The 26,627-nt window shown below is 43.7% G+C and overlaps 2 protein-coding genes across 6 annotated transcripts in view; one reads left to right on the top strand and one right to left on the bottom strand.

The window, feature by feature from the left end:
- Positions 1-133: 133 nt before the first annotated feature.
- Positions 134-26,627, bottom strand: part of LOC105286293 (arfGAP with SH3 domain, ANK repeat and PH domain-containing protein) — a 30,163-nt gene continuing 3,669 nt past the window's right edge. The window contains exons 2-17 of one of the 5 annotated variants that reach the window (XM_020033926.2): positions 18,448-18,520; positions 13,968-14,113; positions 11,139-11,393; positions 10,674-10,759; positions 10,374-10,530; positions 9,971-10,235; positions 9,660-9,887; positions 9,024-9,246; positions 8,775-8,955; positions 8,326-8,601; positions 8,096-8,215; positions 7,808-8,012; positions 7,329-7,457; positions 6,920-7,083; positions 5,814-5,882; positions 134-4,602 (exon numbers count right to left, since the gene is read on the bottom strand). In XM_020033926.2, the coding sequence (XP_019889485.1) occupies positions 4,387-4,602; positions 5,814-5,882; positions 6,920-7,083; positions 7,329-7,457; positions 7,808-8,012; positions 8,096-8,215; positions 8,326-8,601; positions 8,775-8,955; positions 9,024-9,246; positions 9,660-9,887; positions 9,971-10,235; positions 10,374-10,530; positions 10,674-10,759; positions 11,139-11,393; positions 13,968-14,113; positions 18,448-18,520 (2,793 nt within the window). In that variant the 3' untranslated portion in view covers positions 134-4,386. Of the gene's footprint in view, positions 4,603-5,813; positions 5,883-6,473; positions 6,576-6,919; positions 7,084-7,172; positions 7,458-7,807; positions 8,013-8,095; positions 8,216-8,325; positions 8,602-8,774; positions 8,956-9,023; positions 9,247-9,659; positions 9,888-9,970; positions 10,236-10,373; positions 10,531-10,673; positions 10,760-11,138; positions 11,394-13,967; positions 14,114-18,447; positions 18,521-26,627 lie in introns of those variants that run through there. The other 4 variants (XM_020033924.2, XM_020033928.2, XM_020033925.2 and 1 more) reach the window with 4 other exon arrangements.
- Positions 5,766-26,627, top strand: part of LOC105286296 (persulfide dioxygenase ETHE1, mitochondrial) — a 41,058-nt gene continuing 20,196 nt past the window's right edge. The window contains exon 1 of the mRNA XM_011351146.3: positions 5,766-5,960. Coding sequence (XP_011349448.1) covers positions 5,901-5,960 — 60 coding nt within the window. The 5' untranslated portion in view covers positions 5,766-5,900. The remainder of the gene's footprint in view (positions 5,961-26,627) is intronic.

Below are 26,627 nucleotides of genomic sequence, written 5' to 3'. Positions count from 1 at the left end.
AATACCGTAACTAACACCTGTGTATACAAACCTGTTCATCGGCATTAGTTTAAGTTACAATATATGTTAAGTACAAGATGTCTGCATTTTATGTCGAATTGAGAATGAAACATGAAAGAGCATGACGATTGAGCTTGTAGTTCTCTAAACAGCATTTATTTTCTTCTTTTATTACATTTCTGAAGTCGCGTTCAGCTCGGGGACAATGTGCACAGTTTTAACGGTGAAAGGTAATAGATAAATGTCGATACAATATCTATATCGTTCCATAATATATAAATGTTTAGACCTGCATCAGCGAGCGACGCACGTTCGCCGAATCTAGAATCGTACGATTTTATTCGATCGACTCGTCATCGTTCTTCGCTTCATCTAATTTTTTCGCGACAACGGAATGGCTACGTACACGTAAGGATTTAATATATTAATATATCTTCTCACGCAATATCGGTATAAGGTTGGTAAAATATCAGATACGAGTACAAAATGATTTGTGCTGCTGCCTCGGATCCAAGGAGTCGTTATCTCTCCGAATTCGTGCGTCTTCGTGTAGCGACTGATACGTTACCCTCGGGATGAATTATACTTTAATCTTTAGTTAACTCTGTGATTCTCTCTCTAGCTCTCTGCCAAATATAGACGGGGCACCCAAAAAGGAATGGATAGGAAACGTCTCAAGGGCTTTTGGATCTTTTTTGCTTTTTTATAATGTTTTAATTATTTATCAACCATTTATAAAAAATTGATATTAAGAACTATCCGCCCCGTCTCGACTGACAATCGTAGTCGTAACGTAGAATTAGACAGAGAGAAAGAGAGAGAGTTTAGTCACGATTACATCATTGCAATCGATTCGAGTCAGGCATTTTGCAATTCGTACCAAACATTTGAAGAACCTTGTTTCGTTTCTATACACTCACGCACGTTTCGCCTAGTACGAGTAGACTACAAAATTATAATAAATACTTACAGCCTACTTAATGACTACTCTTAAGTTTGAAATGCAAAGGATCATCGTTTAAACCGTACAGTTAAATAGACAGTATCCACATACTTAGACTATATCGTTTTTTTTTTTAATATGTGTTCGGTACATAATATAAACATCGACGTATTTTCCCTTTCTTTCCATCGTCTCACGCACACGCGCATACGTACCACGATTTCTACTTCTAATTCTATACACGTATTTACATAGATCGACGACACGTTTTCCTATTTCGAACGTAAATCATCAACATGACGATATTGATGCGTTTGCTATGAAATTCGCGAATTTCAAGATAAAGCGAGGTAAAAGAACGCCCATTCAATGTTTGAAATAGATAACACTTCCTTTTTTTATTACAGACATTATTACGTTTTGAAGTCATAGGCGAGATACAACTTCGATATAACGGTACGCTTATTTCTCGTTAGGCTTACCTTAGATTATCGTTTGGGCTTAAAAATAAGATTGCATTTATTCGCGTTTACTTCCTGTTTTTAAACAACTGCATTTAAGATATTGAGAAACACGGCTATCAAACCGACGATATCCTAGAGAACGACTTCACTTCCCTTAAATGTGATGACCAGTCAATTGCGTAATGGTTCGTGTTATTATTGGTATGTGTTGTCGAAATTAGAAGATCAAAGAACTCCATAGTCACATTAAAAAATGTTCATTATATAAACTGGCGATTCTCTCCCTTAATCTGTTGATTTTAATTATTTTATATTAGTCTTAGGTAATATAACGCGTGATATATACTTTAATTTAAAGCGGAACAATTTTTTCCTAAAGTCTTTATGAGAAGAATTATTTTTGATAATGGCACCTTAGTTTACTCTGACGTTTCTATTCTGAATGTTATAGATAGTAAATTTGTGAAACTAATATTCTTAACACCATTTATGGTCATAATGATAATAATTAATACGATTTATTTTTGACCATGAGAATAATAAAATTGAAAACGTACAAAATGTAGATATTTAGCTGTTTAGAAAAATGTTACGTATGAGAGAATCTATGTACACATAAAAGGATGACGTGCGCACACGCGCGATTGAAGTAAATAAAAGTTTATTTCTATCTAAATAAAACGAAACGTTCTCTGCGAAATTTCTCTATGTAGCAGCTATGTTTTGGATGAAGCAATTTATTAATATATATTAATATATATTAATTATATATTAATATATAATTAGGCGTTACACCCTTAAATCAATTAATTACACTTGAGAGAAATAGTGTCACAGCTGATAACGTATACTCTACTTTCGTTTGTTTATGTACAAAGCCCTATTAATAATCGTAAGAAAAAAAATTACAGCTTCAGTAATCACACTCGTGCTGACGAAGCAACGACGCACAGTCCGTATATATTACACGAGGAACACATGCCGATCCCGTCGATCAGGCTAACATTACTGAATCGTGACGATTTGCGGAACCGTTTCATCGATCGATGACAGCAGATATATATATAATTACGTTTTATTATTATTATTATTATTATTAAAGTACTGCTAGAGTTGTTACAATATTTTACACTCAAAAAATGAATTTTGCTACATATTTCCAGTATTAAACGTGAGAAGTTAAATTAAATTAAAAGAACTCAATCGATTAAAACGATTCCGCAAATATTCCATTCTCGACGATTCTATTTCTTTTGCAAAATCCTCTTTGGTCTCATGTACTCGAATAGAATATTAATAATAATATAACGCGATCACGTTACACATTTCTGTCGTCTTTTGTAGCACGCTTAGCGGCTAACAACCAGTTTCGAGCGTCATATTTTATCGGAGAATCGACTAATAATGTAGTATGGCATTACAAAAAGAAAATGTACATATACATTCGTAACGACGATCTTAAGTTGAATACGCTAATATAATACTATCGAGTGTCATGCAATATCGTGTGTATAACATCTCGTGCTTCATCTTCGTAAAATTCATCTCCTCCAGTGTTTTCTCCGTTCACGAAATTTTATCGTTTCCCGTTGTTGCTAAGAACTATAGTTCGTATTTAATGTATTTAACGCCAAACATGATCGTTTGATTTTGAGATTTATTTGTCTCGCATGAAGATTGCATTCAACAGTTCAGCCTTACAAGTAGATAGGCATATTTAGCGTTAAACGTAAAATACGAATACGGTATCCTATACCACGAGTTTCTGTCTATTACTACGTTAAATCGATCCGTTATATTGGCAGTAGAGAAAAAAGAACATGCACCAGATCAATAGAACGTACGTACGTACGTAAGTACGTACATTGAGATAACTAACACAACTGTACGTATTTCTCTTTTTCTTCTCGACACGATTTCGTTGATCACCAATGTGATCACGAGTGTACACCGTACAGGATCTCTTTAGATATTGGTGAAATCGATACTAAAAACTTATATATTTTTCTAATTTGCATTCGAGTCTCTTTCATATATTTTGTTTTAGCTCTAACATACAGTTATTTATTATTACATATTTATCATTAACTTTTCCTTATTAATAGATGCTTGATTTATGTGTTTTTGGGAAAGAGGACCTCTCATCCCGTACATCAGTTGAATGCAGCAGATAAAATCTACATTAACATCTCGTTAAACCATTTAATATGGAAAATGTCATTCATGACTCACAATTTGTTCGTTAATCTGCTCTTTAAATATATGTATATATATATATATATATATCATAGAGAGTTTTCATATATATTTCGCAGTTATTAATTATTTACTCTGAAATATTATGTATCACATTTTATCGTCGTGGCTTTACAATCGAGAATCATTCTTAATTCCAATTGTAACGTCAGTTGCAAAGTCAGTTACTGCAACGCGTTGTTATCAATATCATGCTTTGTCAGCCGAAATTTTAACTTGCCACTATATTATATTTTGCGTATCGTATATAATACGAATTGATGAATAAAATCTCTATGTATATAAACTCTTCAGATACAACATTCTTCGATAAATATCAGAAACCCCCGAACATCGACCTCGAGGTGTTTGTACGATCAGTTATTTCATGCATGACGAAAGAGCGTACTGAGATTTATTACAGGATTCGTGATGTACGTTAAAAACAAAAATATCGAGAGATACATCAGCAAAAATATGAAAAACGAGAGTCCAAATGTAGACAAAGTGTTTTTATTTCCTAGTGGCGCCCGTCGATCAAATCTAACATCTCTTTCTTCAAACGCTCGTGGCTGCCACGGAATTCGGGAGAGGCTTGCAGAAACAAAGATGATGGCTCGAACACGCGTCTCGTTCGTTTCACTCCTTCGGCTTCCTCAGCCAGCTTCTCCGGCCGAGACTAGCGACGCTCATCGAGCTGGCAGTGCTGAAGACGCTCGCCAACGAGTTTAAACTTACCGAGTGTTAATCCTGCAGCATGTGCACGAAGCTAATCGGAAACATGCCCCGCCTATCGGGCGCTCGTTCTAACGCGCCTTCCATCCAATTATCGTCGTCAGTCTGCTCGTTTGTCACGATAATGACTTCGCCCTCGCGAAACGATAGCTCGTCTTCGTTGTCGGCTTCGCAGTCGTACAGGGCCCGGCAGCGTCGCAGACCGGTCAACGTCGACGAAGTCGGCTAGATTGGAAAAATTATTTGTGAGAATTGATGAAATGGGTAGAGGAGAGCGACGTGCCTGTTTCAACCATCCTGGCAGAAACAAGCACCTTCTTGCTCGCACCTTTGTCACGAGACAACAAGCGTAAGAGCTACTTGCTCTTCGTAAATTAGAACATTGGAAATTCTAGAGAGATTTAACGTCGAGATTTAACATTTGATGATTTCGTTGCAATATAGATGTCAAAGGATTTTAACGAAATATAATTTTATGCATGTTTCTGGTTGACTATCTGGTAACGACGTAACTATGCACGTCTCTACGTGTACCGAAACTAGAATTTCCAGTATGAAACATTGACATCATGCCAGTTATGCGATTTTTAATATTCGGATAGCTTAGGGCAAGAGAATCTTAAAGTATCGCGAGTTGGGTGTAAAAGTAGCATGACAAACAAATCAACTCGGAAAATCCATGCGAGAATCAGTATTTACAGTTGCACTTTACATGTAACGTTTACCAAAATATTAGTCAAATATGTACAAAAGTGGTTTTAAGGAATGCAAGTCTTATCAGGGAAATCGGAGGTAGATTATTAATAATTATTAATTAATAATTATCGGTCCAGGAAAATGTTAGTTCACGGCACAACACGCAACGGGTTTCACGTGTCACAGCGATGAGAGATCTGACCGCAGTGTTAAATCTCGCGGGAGATATCGTTGTTACGATCGAGTAGTACGATCTCAACCGATAACGAGCGTCTAATCGTGTGTGGTTGAATTGGCAGCGAGGTCGTAATGATTACTCAGCGCGCGCGCATAACGCGGAACGATATTATACTTGAAGCCTCTCCAAATGAATTATATAAACGCGATGATACGTACAGCACGACTGATCATGCAAAAGCACTGTTACACTTGAAAGTATCATCGATAGATGAAAACAGAGGCAAGCTCTTATCACGCAGTGCGTGATAACAATTTGTTTTCTTCGTGATTACGTGACGGACTACGTCCCTTTGTTACGTGGATTGTAATATTAACAACTGCTAATCAATAACGCATGGTTGTTGATGTAACATGGATATCGCGCTACGCATCGATTAATAATACGTAAAGTTATTTAACAAAGCTATTGCACGGATATAACGCGATTAAAACAATGCACTCATACGCAGCAGGTGAATTTCAAGTGTAACGTGCCGTAATGTGGGATGGCTGATGTTTACCAGATTCAGATTTGGGAGCAAAGACGAAGGTTCCTCAGCGTAGCTCTCTAGCCTGGACCGGTCCCTTCGCTGTACCAACAATGGTTAATGACAAACCATAAAGCACTGATCTTGAAATGCATGCATCTTCTACATATCCACACACCGGTAAGTATATCTGATCGCACGTTTATAATTCAGACTTTACCGCAGCGAATGTTTGAATTTGAATCTGCTCAATATTTGTTCATGATTTGATTTATTATTCTTATCGATCAATTTTATTCCAAGAGGTACCTGGCAAAGCGATTTTAAAACTCGAAATCTAAAAAGTGACATTTATTATATAATAAAAAACATTGGTCAATTATTAGAGATATTAAAAATAATACTGTTGACATTATTTACAGAAAGTTACTTCTCGTAAATTTTGTTAAAGGATCAGATGTGACTGTATGATTCGCGACATGAAATGACAATGAACTAAATGAGTGGAATAATACAGTGATAATGGAATCTTACAATGTTATCTATCGTCACATGATGACTAATGGAAGAGGATCAAGTGTACAAGAATACTGTATCAATGGTGTGATGTAAGTGAATGAATACAGATAGGTCGATAGTGCTTGACGGTATGGTTAGTATAATAAACATAAAAAATGCTCAAGCCCGCACGGAAATGAATCGGATGACAACTATACTACAAAAGAAAAAACGACAGTGGCACAACCTGCAGAGTTAGTTACATCTTCCCCTATTGTGTTAGCACAAACTTGGACTCTGAGTGGCAACCATCCGATCGAACGTACATGTGCAAAGGAGTAAGATATGAGATAGTGAAACAGTCGCGTAATATCGAACACTCGTTAGGAAATAGACGATGTCGGCATATTAATTATGCGAAAGGGTGTCCTAAATCAAGTTCGGAACTTGTCTCTTCGCCGGTATATAAACTACATCAATGAACGCTCGTGTTACGAACACTTGAGGAGAACACGGAAGCATACTTTCAACAAGAGAAAGCATTTATTCCACAGTATCGAGTGGAAAAACAATACCACCGATTCTCTCGGATCTCGAATCTTCCCTTAAGTCGATCAGCAATTTAGATTAACGAAGCTTACCTTCCGCGGCGGTGGAATGGGATTGCCCAGACCGTGATCCGAGCACATGGAGCTCAATGACTCGCTGCTGCGTCCGTTGCTTAATCTGGACGTGACACCGGACGGTGCCGGTGGTGGCGGATTTCGCGGTCTCTGCAGCGTCGAGCTATTCACCTTGTCCATAGCTGTTTACAGAAACAGACAATACGTTAACGAGTTTGCCGAGATATCGGAGAGAAGGTCTCTCCTTGCAGGATTCATCTATCGAATGTACCGTGTCCGGTCGACGAGTCGCCGCTCGGTGATCTCTTATGATGTTGGCTATTTAGTGTGTTCAACGTATGCGGTAGAGTGTGTAAAGTGTGGCCGGCTAAAATCGGCTCGCTGGTCGTACGACTGTGCGTCGACGTAGCCAACGTGGGTAGCGTACCGTAGTGCGACGGTGGCAGAACGATGCCGCTCGCAGCATTCCCGGTGGTTGGCGGTGGTGGCGGCGCTATCCGCTTTTTCAGCGAGCCGTGGATGTTCATTGAAATGTCCGGCGCCATGGGAGTGGGCACTGCGTAGAGAGAAGGTAGATCGCGGAATTAAAGCGAAGATGATACATGAATTCGTGTCAAGCGTGAGTCGCAAAACACCTTTTTCATAGAACGTTCTCGGCAGGAAAAACCATCGAGTTATCAATGTCAGTGTGCGTCGGTACGCTTGACAACGCTGTAATGCAAACACCATGTTCGAAGCTAATTTACGACGGTAAGTAGCAATCACGTTCGATTGTCACTTAATGGTCGCGCGATTCTGCTGAACGCACAAGTGCTCTTACTCGATAATCATCCTGAATCAGCACATCCGAGAGAATTTCTCGCGCAACACATAGCGTATCGAGCTACGAGTGCAACTGCAACTTACCAGCTACGGGTTTTCTCGCTTGCGGCGGCGGCGGCGGGGGCATTTGCTGGCGATTCGTTGACGCGCTCGGAGAAGATCCGCTCTGCAAGCTGTCGCACGTACTGCTCCGACTGCGCAACGTCACCGGCGAGTCACCCGTACCACCGCCTCCGGCGTACGACGGTGGCCTGCTGCGTGATTTCTTCTCGGGCGTCAGGCATCCATTCTGCGGAACCGTCCATTTGCGAATCGCCGTGTAAAACGGGATGAAACGGGTTGATACGTATCTCTTTACGTTGATGCACTTACCCTGTCTTCTATTATCGTCTCGTCGTCGGAGAAATCTGTGGAGCCTTCGTCGTGAGAAAGGTTCCAGTCAATGTTCACATTATCGAACAATGTCTTTTGCCTCTGCAAAGCGTGACTCAACTGAAAATGATTAATTGACTCTTTACGTGATTCTTTATGTGAAGAAAATGATAATACCAAGCAACGTTATCGCGAGAAATACAAATTTAAGATGCGATTTGTTGAATTACCAGTTCTTTACACGTATGATGTCCCATTTCTTGAGCGATATCGAGCGGAGTCTTGTCTTGCTTGTTCCGATGGGAGGGATCCGCGCCAGCTCGCAGAAGCAGTTTCATCGCTTCCGCTCGATCGTGCCGCGCGCAAAGATGCAACGCCGTTTCACCGTCGATAGTTGTCCGATCGATACCACCGCTCGGCATGTTTTGCACGAGAAAATCCACAATGTGAAGACTGCTGCCCATCTCGCGCAGAATGGCCAAGTGTAACGCGGTTTCACCTACGTCCTGAAAATATAAAAACTTTGTAATAAATCTTTGTAGAATAAAAATAAAGTAGCTTTATTCCTCTTTTTTATACACGACTGAAGATTATGTTTCAAAGCATCCGTTATTTATTTCTAATTAAATCCATAAAATCGTAAAGAGGTACTTGTGCCCGACTCAAATATCGACAATACCGAAGTCGGCAACGGCGCGGCCAGATCTACGTTCTCGGCATAAACTTGTAGAAGGTGATGCAGGTCGTGGTTATTAACGGCGTGCTCCAAATCGGAAAGTAGATCGCGCTCGTCCGCGCACGTGTTCAACACATATCTCTTGTCCACGTACTTGGCGCGTATAAACTCGTATCTCTCCTCCCTAAAATGCAACAAGATATGGTAAAAATATACGACTACGTATTAAGAATGTAACAAATATTTGCTCACATCGTCGACGTCGGCGACGGCTTGAGATTGTGACGTAACGTCCTCTCCATCACTTCATTGAACGCCTGATTGGTCATGTGTCGCGCCAACAGCAGCTGAGCGGTACCGACGTTGTCCAACGTCAAGGATTGTATTCGCGATATGTGCACGCCCAAGTCCCGGTGGATGCCGCTACACTCTATGCATACTATTATGCCAAAGTTCGTCGACAGCCACGTAGCATCTGAAAACGAGACGAGACACAATTGTCGTTTGATGACAAAACGAGACGAGAACTGGAACACGAGCGAAGTTGCCATTTCGTTCGGCTTTGTCACGCGGAAATATTCGCGACAATGCCTGATCAGCGAACCGGGAAAGAATATTTATGCCGCGTGACGACATGAACATCCCTTCGGCAACGAGAACACTGTAGCTCCTACAACTCTCTCTCTTTTTCGATAAGAATATTTGAATAATAAAACATTCCCATCACGTTCACTTAATGTCAATTCAGTTAGAAATAGATCGATCCTCCGCTTCGGGTAATACGCTAATTTTACAGAGAAATCGTTTTAGGCGTGCGCCAAGTATAACGGACGCACTTGGCACGCGTCGGAGAAAGGCCAGCCTAACGATCTACGATGTTCGAGTTACCGTTTTGTGACGAGCAATCGCAGCACTGATCGTTTCCGGGTAACCGCATAGCGCATCGTATGACGGCCTGCTGCAGTTCTACGAGACTAGGATTGCCGCTACCGGGCTCCGCCTTGCCGCTCGCGTCGAACGCTCGGAGCAGGGCACGCTCCTTGCAATTCACTAGAACCGACATCCACGCGCGCTGATCCGCCTCGTCCTCCGCTTGAAAATGGTACGTTCTATTGTCTGGAATCGAACAATGACGGTGTTACGCCCATCGTGAAGAAACGACGGAAGCATTAAGGCCGAGCATTAAGCGCGACACTCACAGCTTATGAGATCGAAGCCGCGCTTATCATCCGGCACCAACTTGATCTGGCAGGTCAATAGGTTCACTCTCGTGGGCGGCTTGTTCTCGTCCGCGTGGCAGATATCGAGGTAGCCCTCCGCCTGCACGGCGCACCGCCTCTTTTGCCATACTCGCCTCATCTTGCCCTCGCTCTTTTTCAGCAGGTGGCCGGAACGCGTGACACCGTGTTGCTTATCCCCCTGCAGCTGGTGCAACGAGTACCCCACATTCGCGTTCGCATTCAACTGTGAATAATGATCGTTGTCTAAGATATACGGCTCACAGTGTAAAATTTGATAACGGAAAGAACAAAGAAGGATAATATCGGTGCTTGCTTTCTATGACAAATCGAATTTGAAAAAAAGATCTCTCGTTTATTTTACCTCTTTATCACACCCGGAGCTCCTGAGGAGGCTTCTGAGTTCCGTTAACCGTCTCCTTTCCTCATCCTGGGTTTGCCGGATTTTTTGTAATTTCACGCTGAGATCGGCCACGTATGAGCCAAAGTGTTCAATCGTCTTCAAGCCATCCTGAAAATAACTGAAGTTCCGAACGTAAGCGTCCGAAAATTCGATCGTTGTTGTTTCGATCGTTATACCAGCCACAAGGTCTCAAAGATCAAAGCCTCGAGAAAAGTGATTATTTTTTATGACAATAAATAAAGAGATGTTTTGTCGACTCACTTTGTCTGTGCGTGATAATATTCGACTAGATGCTGCAACAACTCGATACCCTTCTTCGTTTTGATCTCGTTCACTTTGATCAGATACTGCAAGCAAATACAGACAATTCTGATCAATGATTACTGGTTCGTTCCACGTCTCTTACCTTTGCTCGCTTATTCTCGTTCGCAAATGCGATTTTAACTTGAATCATCGCAAAAGCGATCTACAAATACAGCGTGCTCGAAAACTATCGTCGCTCCTTCAATCTATGAATCTCAATGGAAGATATCTCGATAATTCTGTATTGCAACATTCAGGATATAAAAAATGCGAACAAAAATTTTGAATTGGAAATTTTTGTTCACATTTTTTTCGCGTGACGCACGACGATAATCTAAATGATCGATTATCGATGCACGCCAATCGTTGTTGCGCATAACAACGTTTACATCGTTTGTGTACAGTGCCCAATATATCACCCACCTCGCACATCTGTAACTGAAACAACCGTCTCTCCTTCTCCATCTCGTCGGCGATCTCGGCGGGCGTGACTTCCGTACGGATCAGGCCGGCCTCCTTGGCATGCTGCTTCTTCTCCTTCTCAATTTTCGCGTATTTGGCCTCGTAGTCTTTCCAGGCCTTCTCGAAAGGCCTCTTCAGGTCCCCCTTCACGCCTCTCAGATCGCCCTTTAGCACCGAATCCAAGGGAAACATCACGATGTTGTTGATGTTTTGCATCTGGAACGATAGAATCGTTTAACGAATATTGGCTGTTTCCTTTCTTGTACTTGCAATAAAAAAATGTATATTATTTAGAATCGATATGCAACGTGCCTGTCCAGTATCGAACACAGTACATATTTCGATATGATAAAAATACCGGTATTCCTGGTAGACGTGAAAATATTAGTTTTCCTTATCCCTGCCGAAGGGCAGAGTTGTCTCAGATAAAATAAGGCATAATACTTTATCTATTTATCGGAATAACCGGTTTGACGGGATTCGAATAGAAAATGGCGATGAGAAATACGAGTATTCAGGACTACAGAGCAGAAATCGACCACCGGCTGGCTCTCTCCGCTCGGCCGGCAAATAGTGAATCACCGTCGATTCGCGTCAGCACTTTGCTTAGCCCGCTCGCCCCGAATAGAACGCGGCTTCCTCTCCGGAGTCCGTCTCTCTCTTTTTCTCTCGAGGGCGATCCCCCGGCCGTTTCACCGACTCTCGGCTCTCTCGTGAAAGCTCAGCTGGAAAGCGCTCAAACGCGCCGCATAATGGGCCTGCGAGGGTGATGTGCAACCGACTGCATGCAGAAATGACGCTTCTTCCCGCGAAAGAAGCAGGAATCATAAACGACATCTCCTTCGAGTCTATCTGGTATCTGTTTAATTTCGATCTTAAAATAAAAATATTTATCACTTTCTGCCTGATATGCTACGTATCGAAATACTCGATAATCAAAGTTCGCCTCTCGCCGGACGCGTGATCGCGAGCTGAGCCGAAGCCGGCGTGACGTCACCGCGCGATTATAGGCGATCGGGGACGCAATGGCTCGGAACTCGGCGGAGAAGGAAAAGGAGAAATATAATAAAAATCGTACTAAAACGCCGAGATTCAATTCGCAATACGTTGCGATACATCGGAGCGTGGAACCGCGGTGAAACAGCGACCGCGGCGAGAGTAGCTGTGTTTGAAGTTCCGATAAATATAAATTCGCAGCCGCTCGTGCGTGATAGGATCTAGGAGAGCCTCGCTGCTCGCTCTCGCGGCTTGTAAAATGTCCGTGCACGCTTCAGTAAACGTAATTATCCCGCCGCTGTGAGACGTCCCGATTTTGTGCCGCACAGGCTGGCTTCGCGACGTGACGCGAGCTTAGGAAACGGTCAGAACCAGTTTAAATATGCATCGTCCGGCCTTTAAGTCCACACCCGGAGAATCACGCGTTTCTACTTCTCTTAATTTTCAGTCAATCTGGCGCTGCAACTAAGAAAGATACTTTATTCGCACGTGTCTGTTCACAGGATGAGAACTGTGACGGGCAACTTTTTCAAACGTAGACTGAATGTGCACGTTTTATTCCTAACAGTGCCATACAGTGCAGCTTCTCCTCAACTCTGAAAACGATTTTTTCGCGTCTCTCTGGCTCTTCTTACGTGAGATCGTTCCTGTTAACGTAGAGCCGCCGTGTAATATGATCACTGAATCGAATTTCTTAATCCAGCCGGGAGACGAGTAACCCCCCGGGTGGAGTTTGAAGAATGAGAAAGGCAGAAAGACGAAAAAGAAAGAGATGAGAGTCGCAGCGGCAGGAAATTACAAACGAGTGCACGGAGGGTTCTTTCCCTCAGTGAGCACAATCGTCAGCATGCAGTAAGACAACCGTGCAGTTAGGCGCTTTGAAAAAGTGTAAATACACGAGGGACGATAGAATTCTTTGCAAATAAGAAGTACGTACTTTTTCAATCTAGTGACACGTGAAGATTAAGCGTAGAGTCCTGTCTTCGTAGGAACTCATGTATTCATCATTGATTGTGACCCACATACTCGATATCGCGGTTCAGAGGTATAATCTCTCAACGATGGAAAATTTGATCAGCAGCGCGATTTGCTTTCCCGGCAAAATGCACATCGCGAGTGCCGTATGGTACTATTTTGCCGAGGAAAACGCGGTCGATCATTGCTCTTCGATCAGCCGTCAATCGTGAGAGTCATCTCGCGCGATCGACGATCTCTGCAAAGCTTCTGCGGCCGCGTAATCTTGCTTCGTCGCGACGACGACGACGACGATGTCGTCGGCGCACGGTTTTTCATATCGATCCTTGGTTTAGAAATTCTATTTTTGCACCCACACCAACATGCGAGAAGAACGTGCTAGGTCGTTACCACCGGTGACGATGGACCGTGAAAAGATTTTCCAATAACGCGTGCACACATCGCACATCGGGAGTGCATTTACCGTCGTCTCTATATTCACGCAAGGTGCTCGCGAACATTCGCGATTGTAGAGAAAAAATCGGCTGATAGGTGTTGGTTGAGAATTTCGAAATTTTTGATAATTCGAGATTTTTGAATAACTTATTTGAGTTATTTCTCAAAATCTCTTTCGTAGCGCAAGATTTTCTATGTTCCACCTGTGTGATGATAATCGGAATACATTCACTGTCATGATGAAATGCATGTTCAAAAGCGATAAGAAGCTAAATATTTTACGTAGACCACAGAAAATCATGGAGGTACCGAAAACACGGAATATTCCGTGCGACCTGCATGTCACGCGTTAATACAAACTTCATTTGCACGGTTTGCACGTACCAGGGTTTTCATGAGGGCACTCAGCTCCTTCGTGACAACCGCGAATTTGAGAAATGCCGCGCCTATATCCGGCTCCTGTTCCTTCAGAGCGGCGTCACCCAGTCTCTCCAACGCCCTTCCCAAATATACTTCGTTATCCACGTGAGCTGTAAAAAGAGAAGCACATGCACACGAGTGATACATAATACATTATTAAAAAAATTTTCAGGAAATACATATTTATATTCATAAAAATTCCCGCTGAAACACACAAGCAAAATGCTAACTGTACCAACTGGCAAGTACACAAATCCTTACGATTTCTTTATACGCGCAATCTCAGCATGAAGATTCTGCAGATTTACATAAGAATTGTAAGCGAATAAAACGAGACGAACAGACTTCTCTTCATGTGCAGCCCCGTACCGCATTATCTTCAGGTACATTGCGACGAGGTCGCGTTTGCGCGCGGCTCATAAATTTCCTTCGCGGGCATCACGCGAATATTAATTCAACGGCGAACATTCGAGCAAACGGCCACCATTAGGCTGCCTCGTGCTCGGCTATTAAACGCCCGCAATCGCAGTTAATTCCTGACCAGTTTGCATTTTTTCGACTCACGCAGAAGCCGCGGACGTCCCGAACCCTCCGTCCATCGTATTCGCGAATGCACCGACCACGAGAAAGGGAGAGGAAGATAAAGAAAAGCAAAACTACCTGTAATTTTATCCTTTCCTACCGTAAGGCATTACATACTGCGCGCATTCCCTGCATTCTCTGCTTGTACTTCAAATTACGAAGCAGCCTTGCAAGGCTGCACCGTGCTAAGCGCAGAATGCGCCTTTTCTCTCGTTTAGCGCTCTCTGACGCCAGGGGAGCTAATTTCTTTTTCCTCCCGTCTTTATTCTCTCTTCTCGATTCTTCCGCTTTTCGAATCTCCCGACCTCGGCGATCTTAGGAGCCAAAGAAGACTCGTTACCTTCGGTTCCCTAATATTCATTCCGCGAATTCCCTCGTCCCTTTTTTATCCCTGAATGTCCACCTGAGTTGACCATTCTAATCATCAATAGCTTTGGACTCTCTTATTATTCTCGTTATTCTCGTTTCCAAAGTCATCCTCACTTTTCGTCCCCTTCTTCCGAGCGAATCTCAATGCTCCCTCCGAAGGAGAAAAGGAAACTGCAATCTGATTGACTTTGAGCGAAAGGCGTTTATCGCTCGGTAGCGCGCGTTCTTCCTCCCGAAGAGAAATTTCATTAGTTGAAGGAAACTTTTCAACAGGATGCATCAGAGGAGGAAAGAGAATGGGATAAAAGGTATTGTCCCTGTGCCGTCAAATGTGCTCGCCCACGGCTATGGCACAATGAACATAATCGCGGTTCGTCCGGCCGAGTGGATAAAACGACGAAAACTCGCTCGTCCCGCGCTCCGTTCTGAATGAAAACTCTCAATTACATTACGTGAAGGTAAAAAGGAACCCTATCAGCGGAAACGCGACGGAACGGAAGCGTCATATCGCGCCTGCTTGGACAATTCGCGTGAAACGTACTGAAACACCGGGGGACCGGTTGATACATGCTCGAGTCACCGGAACGATGAATAAACCGACGTTGGTACGACGAGGGAAACTCCGATTCGAGCGTAATGCCGTACAATTTTATAGATCAAACTTCCATCGAGTATTCCGCTGATCTGGCCCTTCATATCGGTTTTCTTCATATCGAGTCCATTCGCCTTGAAAGTTTGCAAGAAACACCGCGTTCTCGAGTAAATTTATCGGAATAACTCTGGCGACACATCCACGCGGTCCGCGACCGTTACCTACGTTTCCTCCATTCTTGTGATTTATCGGCCTCACGTCCCATTGCTCCTCGCATTACCATTCTTGACGTCCCCGGGAAATTATACGGAAACCACCGGACGTCTCTCGCGGGATCCCGCGGTCTAACAGCAACGTTGCTTTCAACAACCCCGTGTCGGAAACGCTATTCACAGGCGATGATAAATACATTGCCTATAAATTTTTCAAAGTGTGCGTCGCACGGTACCGTAATATCGCCACGCAAATAATGGCAGGGTTGCATCCCTCGTGAGCGAGCTGTCAAGAAAAACACGAGAATCAGGTACCTACATCAAAAAGAAACGCAACATTGTTCCAACGTGACGATAGTAATTTTTTTCGATATTTCATCGGTATTTTAAACAGTCGGTTGTCGGCATACCTCGTTGTTCGCCGTCGGCCGGTATACTTCCGCTGGAAAGTTTCCAGAGTATCGGGCCGCGCGAGTGCTCCCGTGGGCCCATTGTCTCCCGGGGACAACGAGCGGCGTCACGGCACGCGATTTGCACCCGGGGCACTCGGAGCGATACATCCTGTCTATCGTCAGGTAGCCGGAGACAGGGCAGCAAAAGAGAGAGAACGAGAGAGGGAAATAGAAAGGAATGGGTAACAGGTGAATGGGGAAAGAGCCGCAGCCGAGAGGAGAGAGGACGGACACGTCGAAGCGACATCGAGAGAAAAGTGGTCCATTGTGGTCGGACGCGGAAATAATGCTGACCGGTCCGTTACGGACAGAATCGCGATTTCCAGAGATCGATTGACTGACTCTCCATAGGTGAAAAATTACCGGGAAATCGGCTGGATGCCTAAGAGAAAATAAAAGAAACGCGTATGATCAAGTGTATCGCGTTTAATACCTCGCGTTTCGGTCGCACGCGTGACAGCAATTTAGAAACATCAATTCGATTAGTGGTTATCGTGCACTTGTTTTATTTTATACTCTGATTTCAGAGATTATATTTTATCACGACTTGATTCCCGCAGCAACGAGCTTGCGAGAGATAAGATCCTTATTACGTACCAAATACATCGTTAACCATGTGAATTGTTACATGCACGATTATTATTCGTCGTGAAATGTTTCGAACATGATACGCGTGCCACCATGCCGCGTGTCCCACTTAGGGAGTAAGGCAGAAAATAAAAGCTCTCATCAAAAAACAATTTCATAATGCCAGGCTCCCACGGGGCAACTTCCCATTACGCGATATAATTACAGACCGTGCGCGCCTACCGACAACCGGGCTGGAATCTTACTGCGGTGGTTATAAGGTCTTCAGCGAGACGTTTTGCGACCCGAGAGGAAGCAATTTCGCGCGACTCTACCTGTCCGTTGCGTCATGAGAGATCCGTAACTCAAAGTCCAATTCAGAATGTACAACGCATCTCTGGCACGTTTAGCCAGCCTTGTCTCATACTGGGAAAGCATTTGCGAGCGGTTGGTCTCGCGCGAAAGACTAGACATGGGCAATCGCCTTTCATCGCAGGCAAAATTTACGACCAGTTGAAGGAAAAGCTGATGCCTAAAGTAAAATTACTTGCAAGCGGAAATTAAGAGTATCGTTCTCCATAGAACGAGCATAACGGAAGACCTCGTCGTGGCGAGCGTGGTGAGGAGAGGAAACGTCGCTTTAATCTCTTATTAGTTTCGCGGTTAACGGGCAAGAAGAAACATTCAAATCGTTATTCAGAGGCAACTGGTGTTTCTGCGTTTTTATCGCAATTTTTGGTTAACATCAATACTCGTTTCGTGAAGAACAATGAATAGAACTTGAAGTGTGTGCCGCGTAATGTTATTATCGTAACGAGATTCAGGATGATGCAAGATTATTCAACTTGTGGTGACGCTTGCGCACCTATAAAATTTATAAATATATAATAAACACGTGCACACATTTAATACACAAGTAAGTACGCGCAGGAAGGTAAGGCATGCATGATAAACGGTATCGAGGGCTGACGACAATAGACTCACGTAACTTTGACGTACGTTGCATGCACGTTACGTCAGTTTACGAAGCACTTATAAAGCGCTCCGATATTTATTTGCTCTAATAATCTAATGAAAAATGTTGAACGTTTACGTTAACACGATTTTCAACACCGCAAACGAGCTTAGTCGTGATTCAAAAACGAGCGGTCTAAGCGGATGATTTCGTACGTCAAGCGTACATGAATAAATGATACTGCCGCGATAACTGATGGCGTACTTTGCGAGCTACGTAGCGCGATACGTGGACGGCGTTGACGGCGACGCATTATCGATCGGCCAGTCTTTCATAAAGAGAGGGCCGCGAATATAACTGCGGTCGTAAAGATGCCGATCGCAGACTCCAGAACGCGAGGCATTCGGAATATAAGCCTCCCCCTGGACTCTCTCGCAGGGCGGCACGACCGAGGAAACAAAGGGGCGCCAGAGAAATCGATCTGTCTACCGATGGTGAAGTGGCGGGAAGCCGGCGAACCCGACCCGTAAAAGTCGGTGCACAGAGCACTCGGGGTTTCTCGGCACGAGTCTATAAACCTTTAGGATGTTGACCCCAACGCACGACGACTTGCCCGGCTTTGAGTAATAAATGCTCGAGTAATAAAAATCCAAGTTGATGACTGTAAAAGTAGAAAGTGTCATTGCAGTGCGCTTCATGAAAAAATAAAACTCACCGTTTCCCGAGTTGTGGATAGCCTTGATAGCTTTCTTCAGTTTCGTGAGACCGTCCCTGTCAAAGTCCAAAGTCTGAAACAAAAAACAATAATGACGACACAATAGCGATGATACAATTTTCAATATTGCCAAAATGTCATTGCAAAATATTAATATGTATTTTAAATTGTATATCCATCTAGTTTCGCGATCGAAAGAAGACGCATCTCGGAACCGCGATAGAAACGCTGGGGATGCTGCGCTGAGATATCGCCAGGACCACGATCGACGACGACAAATACCAGTAAGGGTCTAATAAGCAAGAGAACGCGCGACGCGACCTGAACGCGGCGATAATAAATTTAACGTGCAGCGATCATGCGATCGCCGCCGCGATTATCGGTTATTGCATACACTCGCCAATATTGCGCATTCATTGCGACGGTCAGTTCTATCTCGTGCGAATCTTTCCGTAATCGCGACAGGCAATGTCCCGCGCGTTTCTCCTGGATCAAAATTATTACATTAATAGATGACAATGATTTAAGTAATTTATCTAAAATGAATTTAAGCAATGCAATACATGCGATAATAATAGAACCTTCAACATGAGGTTTTCGGCAACGGTATCTCTTGAGAGTTTCAATCCTCGGAGCCAAGTGCGAACGCACGCGTGACGAGCATCCAATTATTTTCGTCCGTATGGGCGCGGATTGAAAAAAAATACTCCACAAAGTGGAAGAAATAGAATACGGTTGCCGGTCGGCCTTGCCGGATTCTTCCCCTCGGCATCCGGGCCGGTCGGCGATGCGTTTCGCCGTCCTTGAAGCTGCTCGGAGAAGGCCGCGTACACGAGACCACAGAACAAAACGACTCTCGGCGAAGCCGAGATCAGGATTCTCTGCCTCCACTACGCCCGGAACCACTCTCGGGCTGCTCCCTTCTCTCTACCTGCCTCCGGGAACTGGACGAGGGAACCGGGAAGATAATTGTCTCTGTGTACGCCTCTGGAATACCGACTTTATATTGTGTTGAGCACGCGTCCTCACGCAGGTGAGTGGTATACCGTCGAGGACGCTTGGATTTAACGAGAATCGTTCTCACACGGATGATATTTGTCCTCTCCTTTTCTGAAAGAATTCTATCTATAAAATCGACAATTTTAGAGAGCCACGATGCAATGTCTGGCGGAATGCCGAAAATTCTGAAAATGTAAAAATGTTTTACCCTAGGACGAAAGAGAGAGAAAAAGAGCAAGGCAAGTAAGCACCTACTATATAAAAACGCGTGCATTCGATAGATGATGAGTGAGAAATCTGATCAATCAAAGAGGCGTTTCCGAGCATTTATTTATCGCAGGGACGCCGCTTGATATTTCTTCTTATCAATCGTTGTAGCGTTATCTCACGAACGAAAAGATGAGTCAACGGGCGGGCCAATGCTTCGATAGGAGTATTTTGATGGTCGCTAGAAAAATTACACTACGCGTGGCGAGAGAAGAGCTAGAACGTAAAATTAACGTAGTTCTCGAGTACGTGAAATCGCGAGTACGAATAGTTCATCCGTGAATTGTGTGAACCAAGTATGTGCTTTCGTTCGTGAATCGAAGCAGGCACGTGTCTCGCTCAGGCACTAATTAGCCGCGATGGCACCCGCGTGCCTGGCGTAAACCTCGCGTCCGGCTGTAATTGCCCCTCTTGCTAATTAATGCGCGCAAAGGTTACCCTGCTAGCTAGCTAGAGCGAAAGAGAGAGAAACCGGCAGCATATGGTGGACATACTGGGTGTCTCGGGAATCGATCGCCTGCGTGGCTTTGCATGATTCGTGAAAACGTGTTCTGACAACAGTCCGATGACATCCGATGGTCGTGCTTTTACGTTTCGAATAAATTCTGTCTAGTTATTGGTAGTTTTATTTCTACGATTATTGTATCATTACATGGAAAGTACTCAGATCCTTGTGGAAGAGCAAACATGTCCCGAGATCCTCGAACTGAACCCAACACTTGCATGAATGAATAAAGTTACCAATCACGGTACGAGAGATATCTCTCGACTTATCACTTTGAATCTCTATCGTTAAATTGAACGTAATTTTAGCAACTGGGTAAGCCCGGTAACCACCTAGCAAAGAATATTCTTCCGCGTGTGTTGCATCGTCAGGAGATTAAGAAGTAACTTGAAAACTATCCTGCTCCTTCACTTCCTTCGCCTCCTTCACGATATAAAACATATTGCAGTCGAGGACCATATTGCAAGCTCTGTAAAGTTACAACGAGGAAACTTTCCTCCAAGTCAGGCCGTAATTCTCGCGCTTGCCGTTATTCGTTCGTATGTGTGTCAGCGCGTGTATAATGCATCGTGGAGAACGCTTTACTCGTGGCACATTCGAGAACACCCCGTATAAACCGGCGTAATGCTCGCTCGTCGAGCGATAAATCGCACCGTGCGCGAATCTCGAGCAAAGGCACAATTAACGACCCCGATTTTTCCCATCGTGTCGCGTGCGCGTGCACTCCTGAACAGCGTAACGTGTGCTCTTTCAGGGGATGCAAAGTATCTTCCAAGAATCTTTCTCGGAAAAGATTCTTCATGCCAAGATAACGCTAATACAAGACAAAACGACACGATACTGGCGAGAAAGAGATTCCATCAAAACTGGATGTTGAAGTAACGTAAGAGATAGCATTGGCTGAACGGAAGCGCGATCGAGAAACGCATCTCCTGCAGCGTGAAAAGGATCGGCAGGATCGTGCGTCAAAAATCCACAACGACACCATCGATAGACGCGGGGTATCTTAACGCGTTACAAAAAGGAATGTCGAGAAACGACGACGAGACTGGCCGGCGAGTAAATGAAGCTGCGTACGACCTGAAAACGATTCCAGCGGCGGTTTTCTCGCGCTCGCAAACGTGGCCATTACGCGCTCGCCGATCGCCGGTCGGAATGCAGCTTGCCTGGCAATAGCTCGTGCGAGAACGTCGCGTCCGCGAATTCCAGAGGCACGAACGAGCGAGTTAGGGAGGAGCACGCATCGACCGTTTCTCATGGATGGAAAAACGCACCGCGTTTCGAGTTTTACCAACGCGAACCGACAACTCGTTTCGCAACATCTGCTCTTTTTACGCGCTTTTCTCACCCGTGTACAATCGAAATCGTACCATCGCAGCATCGTATAATGAAGATTTCTTCGTTGCGCAACAAAGAAATCTCGAGACTTAATATCTAATGAACATTCTCATCCATGCCGTCTAGGAGACTCTCGAGACGATGTCCCGCAATGCTTCTTCCTGTTACTCGTAACTGTGCATACGCCTCGCGGGCATACGCACAGGTTTATTCCCGGAATGCCCGTTCGTGGGCACCGTTCAAATTTTTACGGCTTATTAGATGTTGGCGAACCTCGGGTTTTCCAGCCACACGCTCAAAGGGAAATTCACGCGCGCTGTTTCGCTCAAAAAAAAAAGAGAATAGCACCGATGTCAAAGCGCGCGTTCACGTTTCCGCTTCGTTGAAGGGTTAATCTGTTGGGGAAGCATGGTCTCCCGGGGAAGCATAAAACAATGAAGTGACGTTTGCAGGAGACGATTATACTGGAAAACCAAAACGCAAAACTGAAATCAAAGGATACGATTTTCATTAATCTGCAAGTTCCACGAAATGTTTAGTGCAATTGCAATTTTCCGACAACGACGGAAAACGCTCCGTGTTTACGAGTAAATTGCGTATTATTATCCAGGAAGCGCGATAACGACGAATAGTCGTTAAAAAGGGGAAACGCGGCGATAAGTCTCGAGCGATTCGGAATATTTGCATCGCTATGGTAATTCGCCGAGCTGATTAACGTTGGAATACTAATGTCATTCGACCATGCTAACGCGCTGATAACTGCGCTATCCGAAACTCGCCAAAGCTAAAGAAACAGATGTGAAATAAATTCGAGTATTTACCACAACGATGTGCAAATTTCGCGTTCAAACGTAATAAAAGGAGAGAACACAAGATTAAAATTAACCGCAACGCGTTCGCGATAAGCATTCACCGTACGTGCAAACATATTCGCTGCACTCGTTTTCCCCTCCCGAGATAAAGCTCGTCGTGGATAACGTATCCCGAAGTTAAATCAACTAATTCGGTATTTGTACGGCACTTGGCGAGATTTCCGATGAGAATTGAAGCTCGGGTTTATTTACCCACGTGGAGATTCTCGTTAAATCACCGTGCACCTCTATATTCTCGAACGTGATCAATATTTTTCATCTACCGAAACGTAAACGTGTTCTTACTGGTATCAAAGTGCCGTATTATAGACGCTGTTACGAATCATTCATTCGATTTCATGGTCGGAACGCAAAACTACCCTATCGCGCATCTATGCAGATTAAATCGTTTTCGATACTGGCACTGTCGTTGACTCTACTTCTCCCGGCATCGTTTTCGCGCGCATACCGGACCGAAGCATCCAATTAGCGTCTAATTTAACATTCAATTGAGTGACGAATCTAAGTTGATTTCGAGTGTTGTGTGGTTCAACTGGATGATCCATTCATCGGATTATCGATCTCGATCGATTATCGAATAGTTATTACATTACGCTTTGAAATGATAAAAATGCAATTTAGACAATATAGATATCCTTCAAACTTGTTTATACTTGTGGATTATTTAGTGAGATCAATGCCAAACGAGTCTTGGCTCGATAAATTCTTTGCTTGAGCCAACGGTTGCTTCTTTGTTCCAAGTTGCAATGTTTGGATAGTTTCTTATTCTCATGGTTCTTATCAGTCGTCTTTTTTGCCGAGGAGAACAATCACAGCCTAATAATAAACCTCAAGATAATATGCCGACGTGCAAGAATCGCACTGCTCGCGACCACGGTTCATTTTTCTCTTCTTTTTCTTCCTTAACATTCCACGGAAAATAAACGCCGCTCGGTTAAACGACCGCTCCCTCTCTTCTTTTGTGACTGACACGTACGTGAGCTTTGAAGTGCGCCGAATTACGTGAGAAATATTTTTATCGGCGATACGACATCCATTGAAACGGGCTGGATCTATATAATAATTTTGCATCGTCAAATGAAATTTTCTGGATTTTCTAAAGCGACAGACATCCAGGTAGCACGCGAAGGTCGTGCGCACGACTTCCGCAAACGCCGGAAGAGGGTCGACGTGTCTGGCCTAGCGAGCTGTTCGAGCTATCTGCAGTTCCAGCGACAATACGACGAGGATACGAGAGAGATGACATCGATTTCCTATAAGCCTATATAATAACGTTCGCACCGACCGGGGGAGCATTATCCCTGGCTTTTCTCGCAAACGCGTGATTTCTCTCGTTTGATGTCGCACGGCTGCGACAACTAACTCTGATATTGGTTTCAACGTATGCAAGATACTACTAACTATGACATATCTGGTATGTTAATAATATTACATTCTAATAAATCTTCTCCATATATGCAACGAATAAAAAAATTCTGCCAGTCTCCTTAAACTAGAAAAGAAGATAGACCTATTTGAACCATCACATCTTGATATTTCTACACGTATGTGCGGAGTCGCGAGCTTAGAAAACTATAGTGGGAAAGCGCCAGCTGAGCTTCCTCTTCGTCTCCGAAAGTAGATTTCATCGTATATAGATACGCTACGTGTTGTATTGTCAGAGGAAAGAGCGCGCATAATAGAGTCAGAATTAGATTGCAGCTGCGCCAGAAGGATGCACTGTACTCATTCTTCTTCTCTGTAGTTCCTTTCGTGTAAGTTTCCTTTGTTTTTTCTTCAAATTTTCCTCGCTGTCGATATCTCTCGTAATTTTCACGCGGGAGAAAAAGTTTCACATTTCGAAACTTCTATTCGCATTTTAATTTCCCAGTTTACAGAATGAAAGTGAAACATTCACGGTACATTTAATTCGTGCAAGATTTACGAGCGATTAAGGTGGTATTGCACGATATCTTGTGAACGTCAAGATAAAAGTAAATTGAAAAGCACATCGCCATGATTGTCGCTAAAAATAAACGTAAAAGTAGGTTGTCTGGAAAAATGATAAATTGAGCCTATCTTGACGATAGGACACATATGAGACAGAGTCCTGTGTCTCGCTGTAATGAACCTGTCGCAGATTCTTCAATGAAGCTTCATTACTGTGCAACGACACAAATAAAAAAAAAAGAAAAGAGCTTTATATTGATATACAAAGTAAATTAAATCCCGAGTGGCATCACAAAATTCAATTCGATTCAATTCCATTACAAGATTTCATCATATTCGCTCTGCGCTGGAATATATTGTGCCGGATCTATCGGTTCATCAATGCGCTTCGAGAGATATCAAGCGCGTAATAAATTATATCGTAAAACAAGCCACGCATACCGATGAGCCTTTCGAAAGCTTCGCACGTACGCATCGCCCGATACGAAACTCGATGTCAGGCTTCGTCCTCGGATTTCGATATTCCCTGGCTCTTTGCCTACGTTACCCACGTTCGTCATCCGAGAAGAGCACTCAGCTGACAAACTGTTTTGCATGTGAGGCCACGTGTATATCGCTTTCCGTTCAGATAACTGCAGGCCGGTTATCCTGTAGCGATATACTTGCGATGACGCAACTCCCTTGAAATTTGTTAGACCTGACGACAACGCGGTCATCGCGAGTCATCGAAATGATCGTAATGGGAAGGGAACGTACGTCTGAAAAAATATTCTCCATGAAATTAACATAGATGCATTTTACGCAAACGCTCCCTAAAGTTTTAGTGGAGTCAGGATTAACGATCAGCTGTTCAACAATTCCACGAGAATTCAACGCATTCATATCGTAAATCTTTTTGCACATGGAGCTCCGCGAATTGTTCGGCTGTAACATTGTTATCTGTGTCGAATTGCAAGTTGCGACGTGGAAGTCGATGTGAGCGAGAGTGCTCATTACATTCCAAACGTAAATGGTTAAACACGACCTCGAGAAAGCGTAGCGAATTGAATTATCGTTCGAAACGAAATCGGCGCGAGAAAAGTTGACTCACCTCTACGGATTGATACAATGCGAATAAACGTATCGTAGCTACTCGTATCTTCGTCAGGAAAAACTATGGGATAATCGACGAATCCGCCACTGAAAATCAAGACACGGAGCACCATGAACAATGCACATCACGTGATGCTCACGTCCTACACTTATGTCACGTGATTAGTGATATAAAATGTCCTCACCCGCTGGATGCGTTTCCGTGCGAGCGAGTGCAGCTGCGAGGGTTCTCGCAGCGAGAAGGAACGCGAAAGGAATTGCCGGGCTATGCCGGCCTTGACAGGCCGTTCGTTCGTTCGTCCTTCCGCTCGCTCGTATCGTCGACGTTTATGCGCCGCGCGAAATCGACTGCTGTCTAAACGATACCGCGCGCCGCAATCTCGTTGAAACTACGCCCAGCCATTTCGTAAAGACTCGTAAAGAGGAAAAAAAGATAAAGATCGCCGTGGCGCTATTACGCGATGGCGTAAGAGCGCGATTATAAAACAACGAGCGGCGAACGTGTCGATAATTAAGAAGACGATCGCTTTCACCTGCCGGGCGCGGCTCGATTTGCATGAGACCGCATCCTGATGAAGGCACGTCACACCGCATCCGATAAAAAAAAGATTCCAGATCGCATTCGGATATGTGCATATAATCTGTAGAGGCGATGTCAACGAAAAAAGATTTTTATAATGGTGCCACCTAGGGAATTTTGGGGACTTTTTCTAGAAAGTCGTGAAAGATTTGTATTTTCGAATTGATTCTCATCATTCGTATGCTTTACATGCCGCTTCCGCCATTTTTCGCAAGAAAAGATAAAGAAAACAAACTCATTTGCATTAATTAACGACATAATCTTAATCTCTCGACCGACTATTGTCAGGCATTATACTCCGACGTGGGTTCTAACCGTGACGTGCATCTTACTCTGGAATTCACGCACAGGAAATGCTCGGCGTTGCAACAAGATGCAACGGTCCGGGTGAAAGTCACGAAGAGAAAGGAAGATTTTTCATTCGCCGGTATCGCGGCACGCGAGTAATTTCTGAGCACTGTTAATGATTTCAAAAAACCGGCTATCCGCTTGCATCTCTCTCAAAATGGTCGACTAAAAAATATACCGTTATATTAACATTTGCAATACTAGTAACAGTCATTAATACATGCGTAGTCAATGATTCTAGGAGTGATAA

The sequence above is a fragment of the Ooceraea biroi genome, chromosome 13, assembly GCF_003672135.1.
Source record: "Ooceraea biroi isolate clonal line C1 chromosome 13, Obir_v5.4, whole genome shotgun sequence".
NCBI classification, from domain to species: Eukaryota; Metazoa; Arthropoda; class Insecta; order Hymenoptera; family Formicidae; genus Ooceraea; species Ooceraea biroi.
This window is presented reverse-complemented; position numbering and strand designations above follow the sequence as displayed.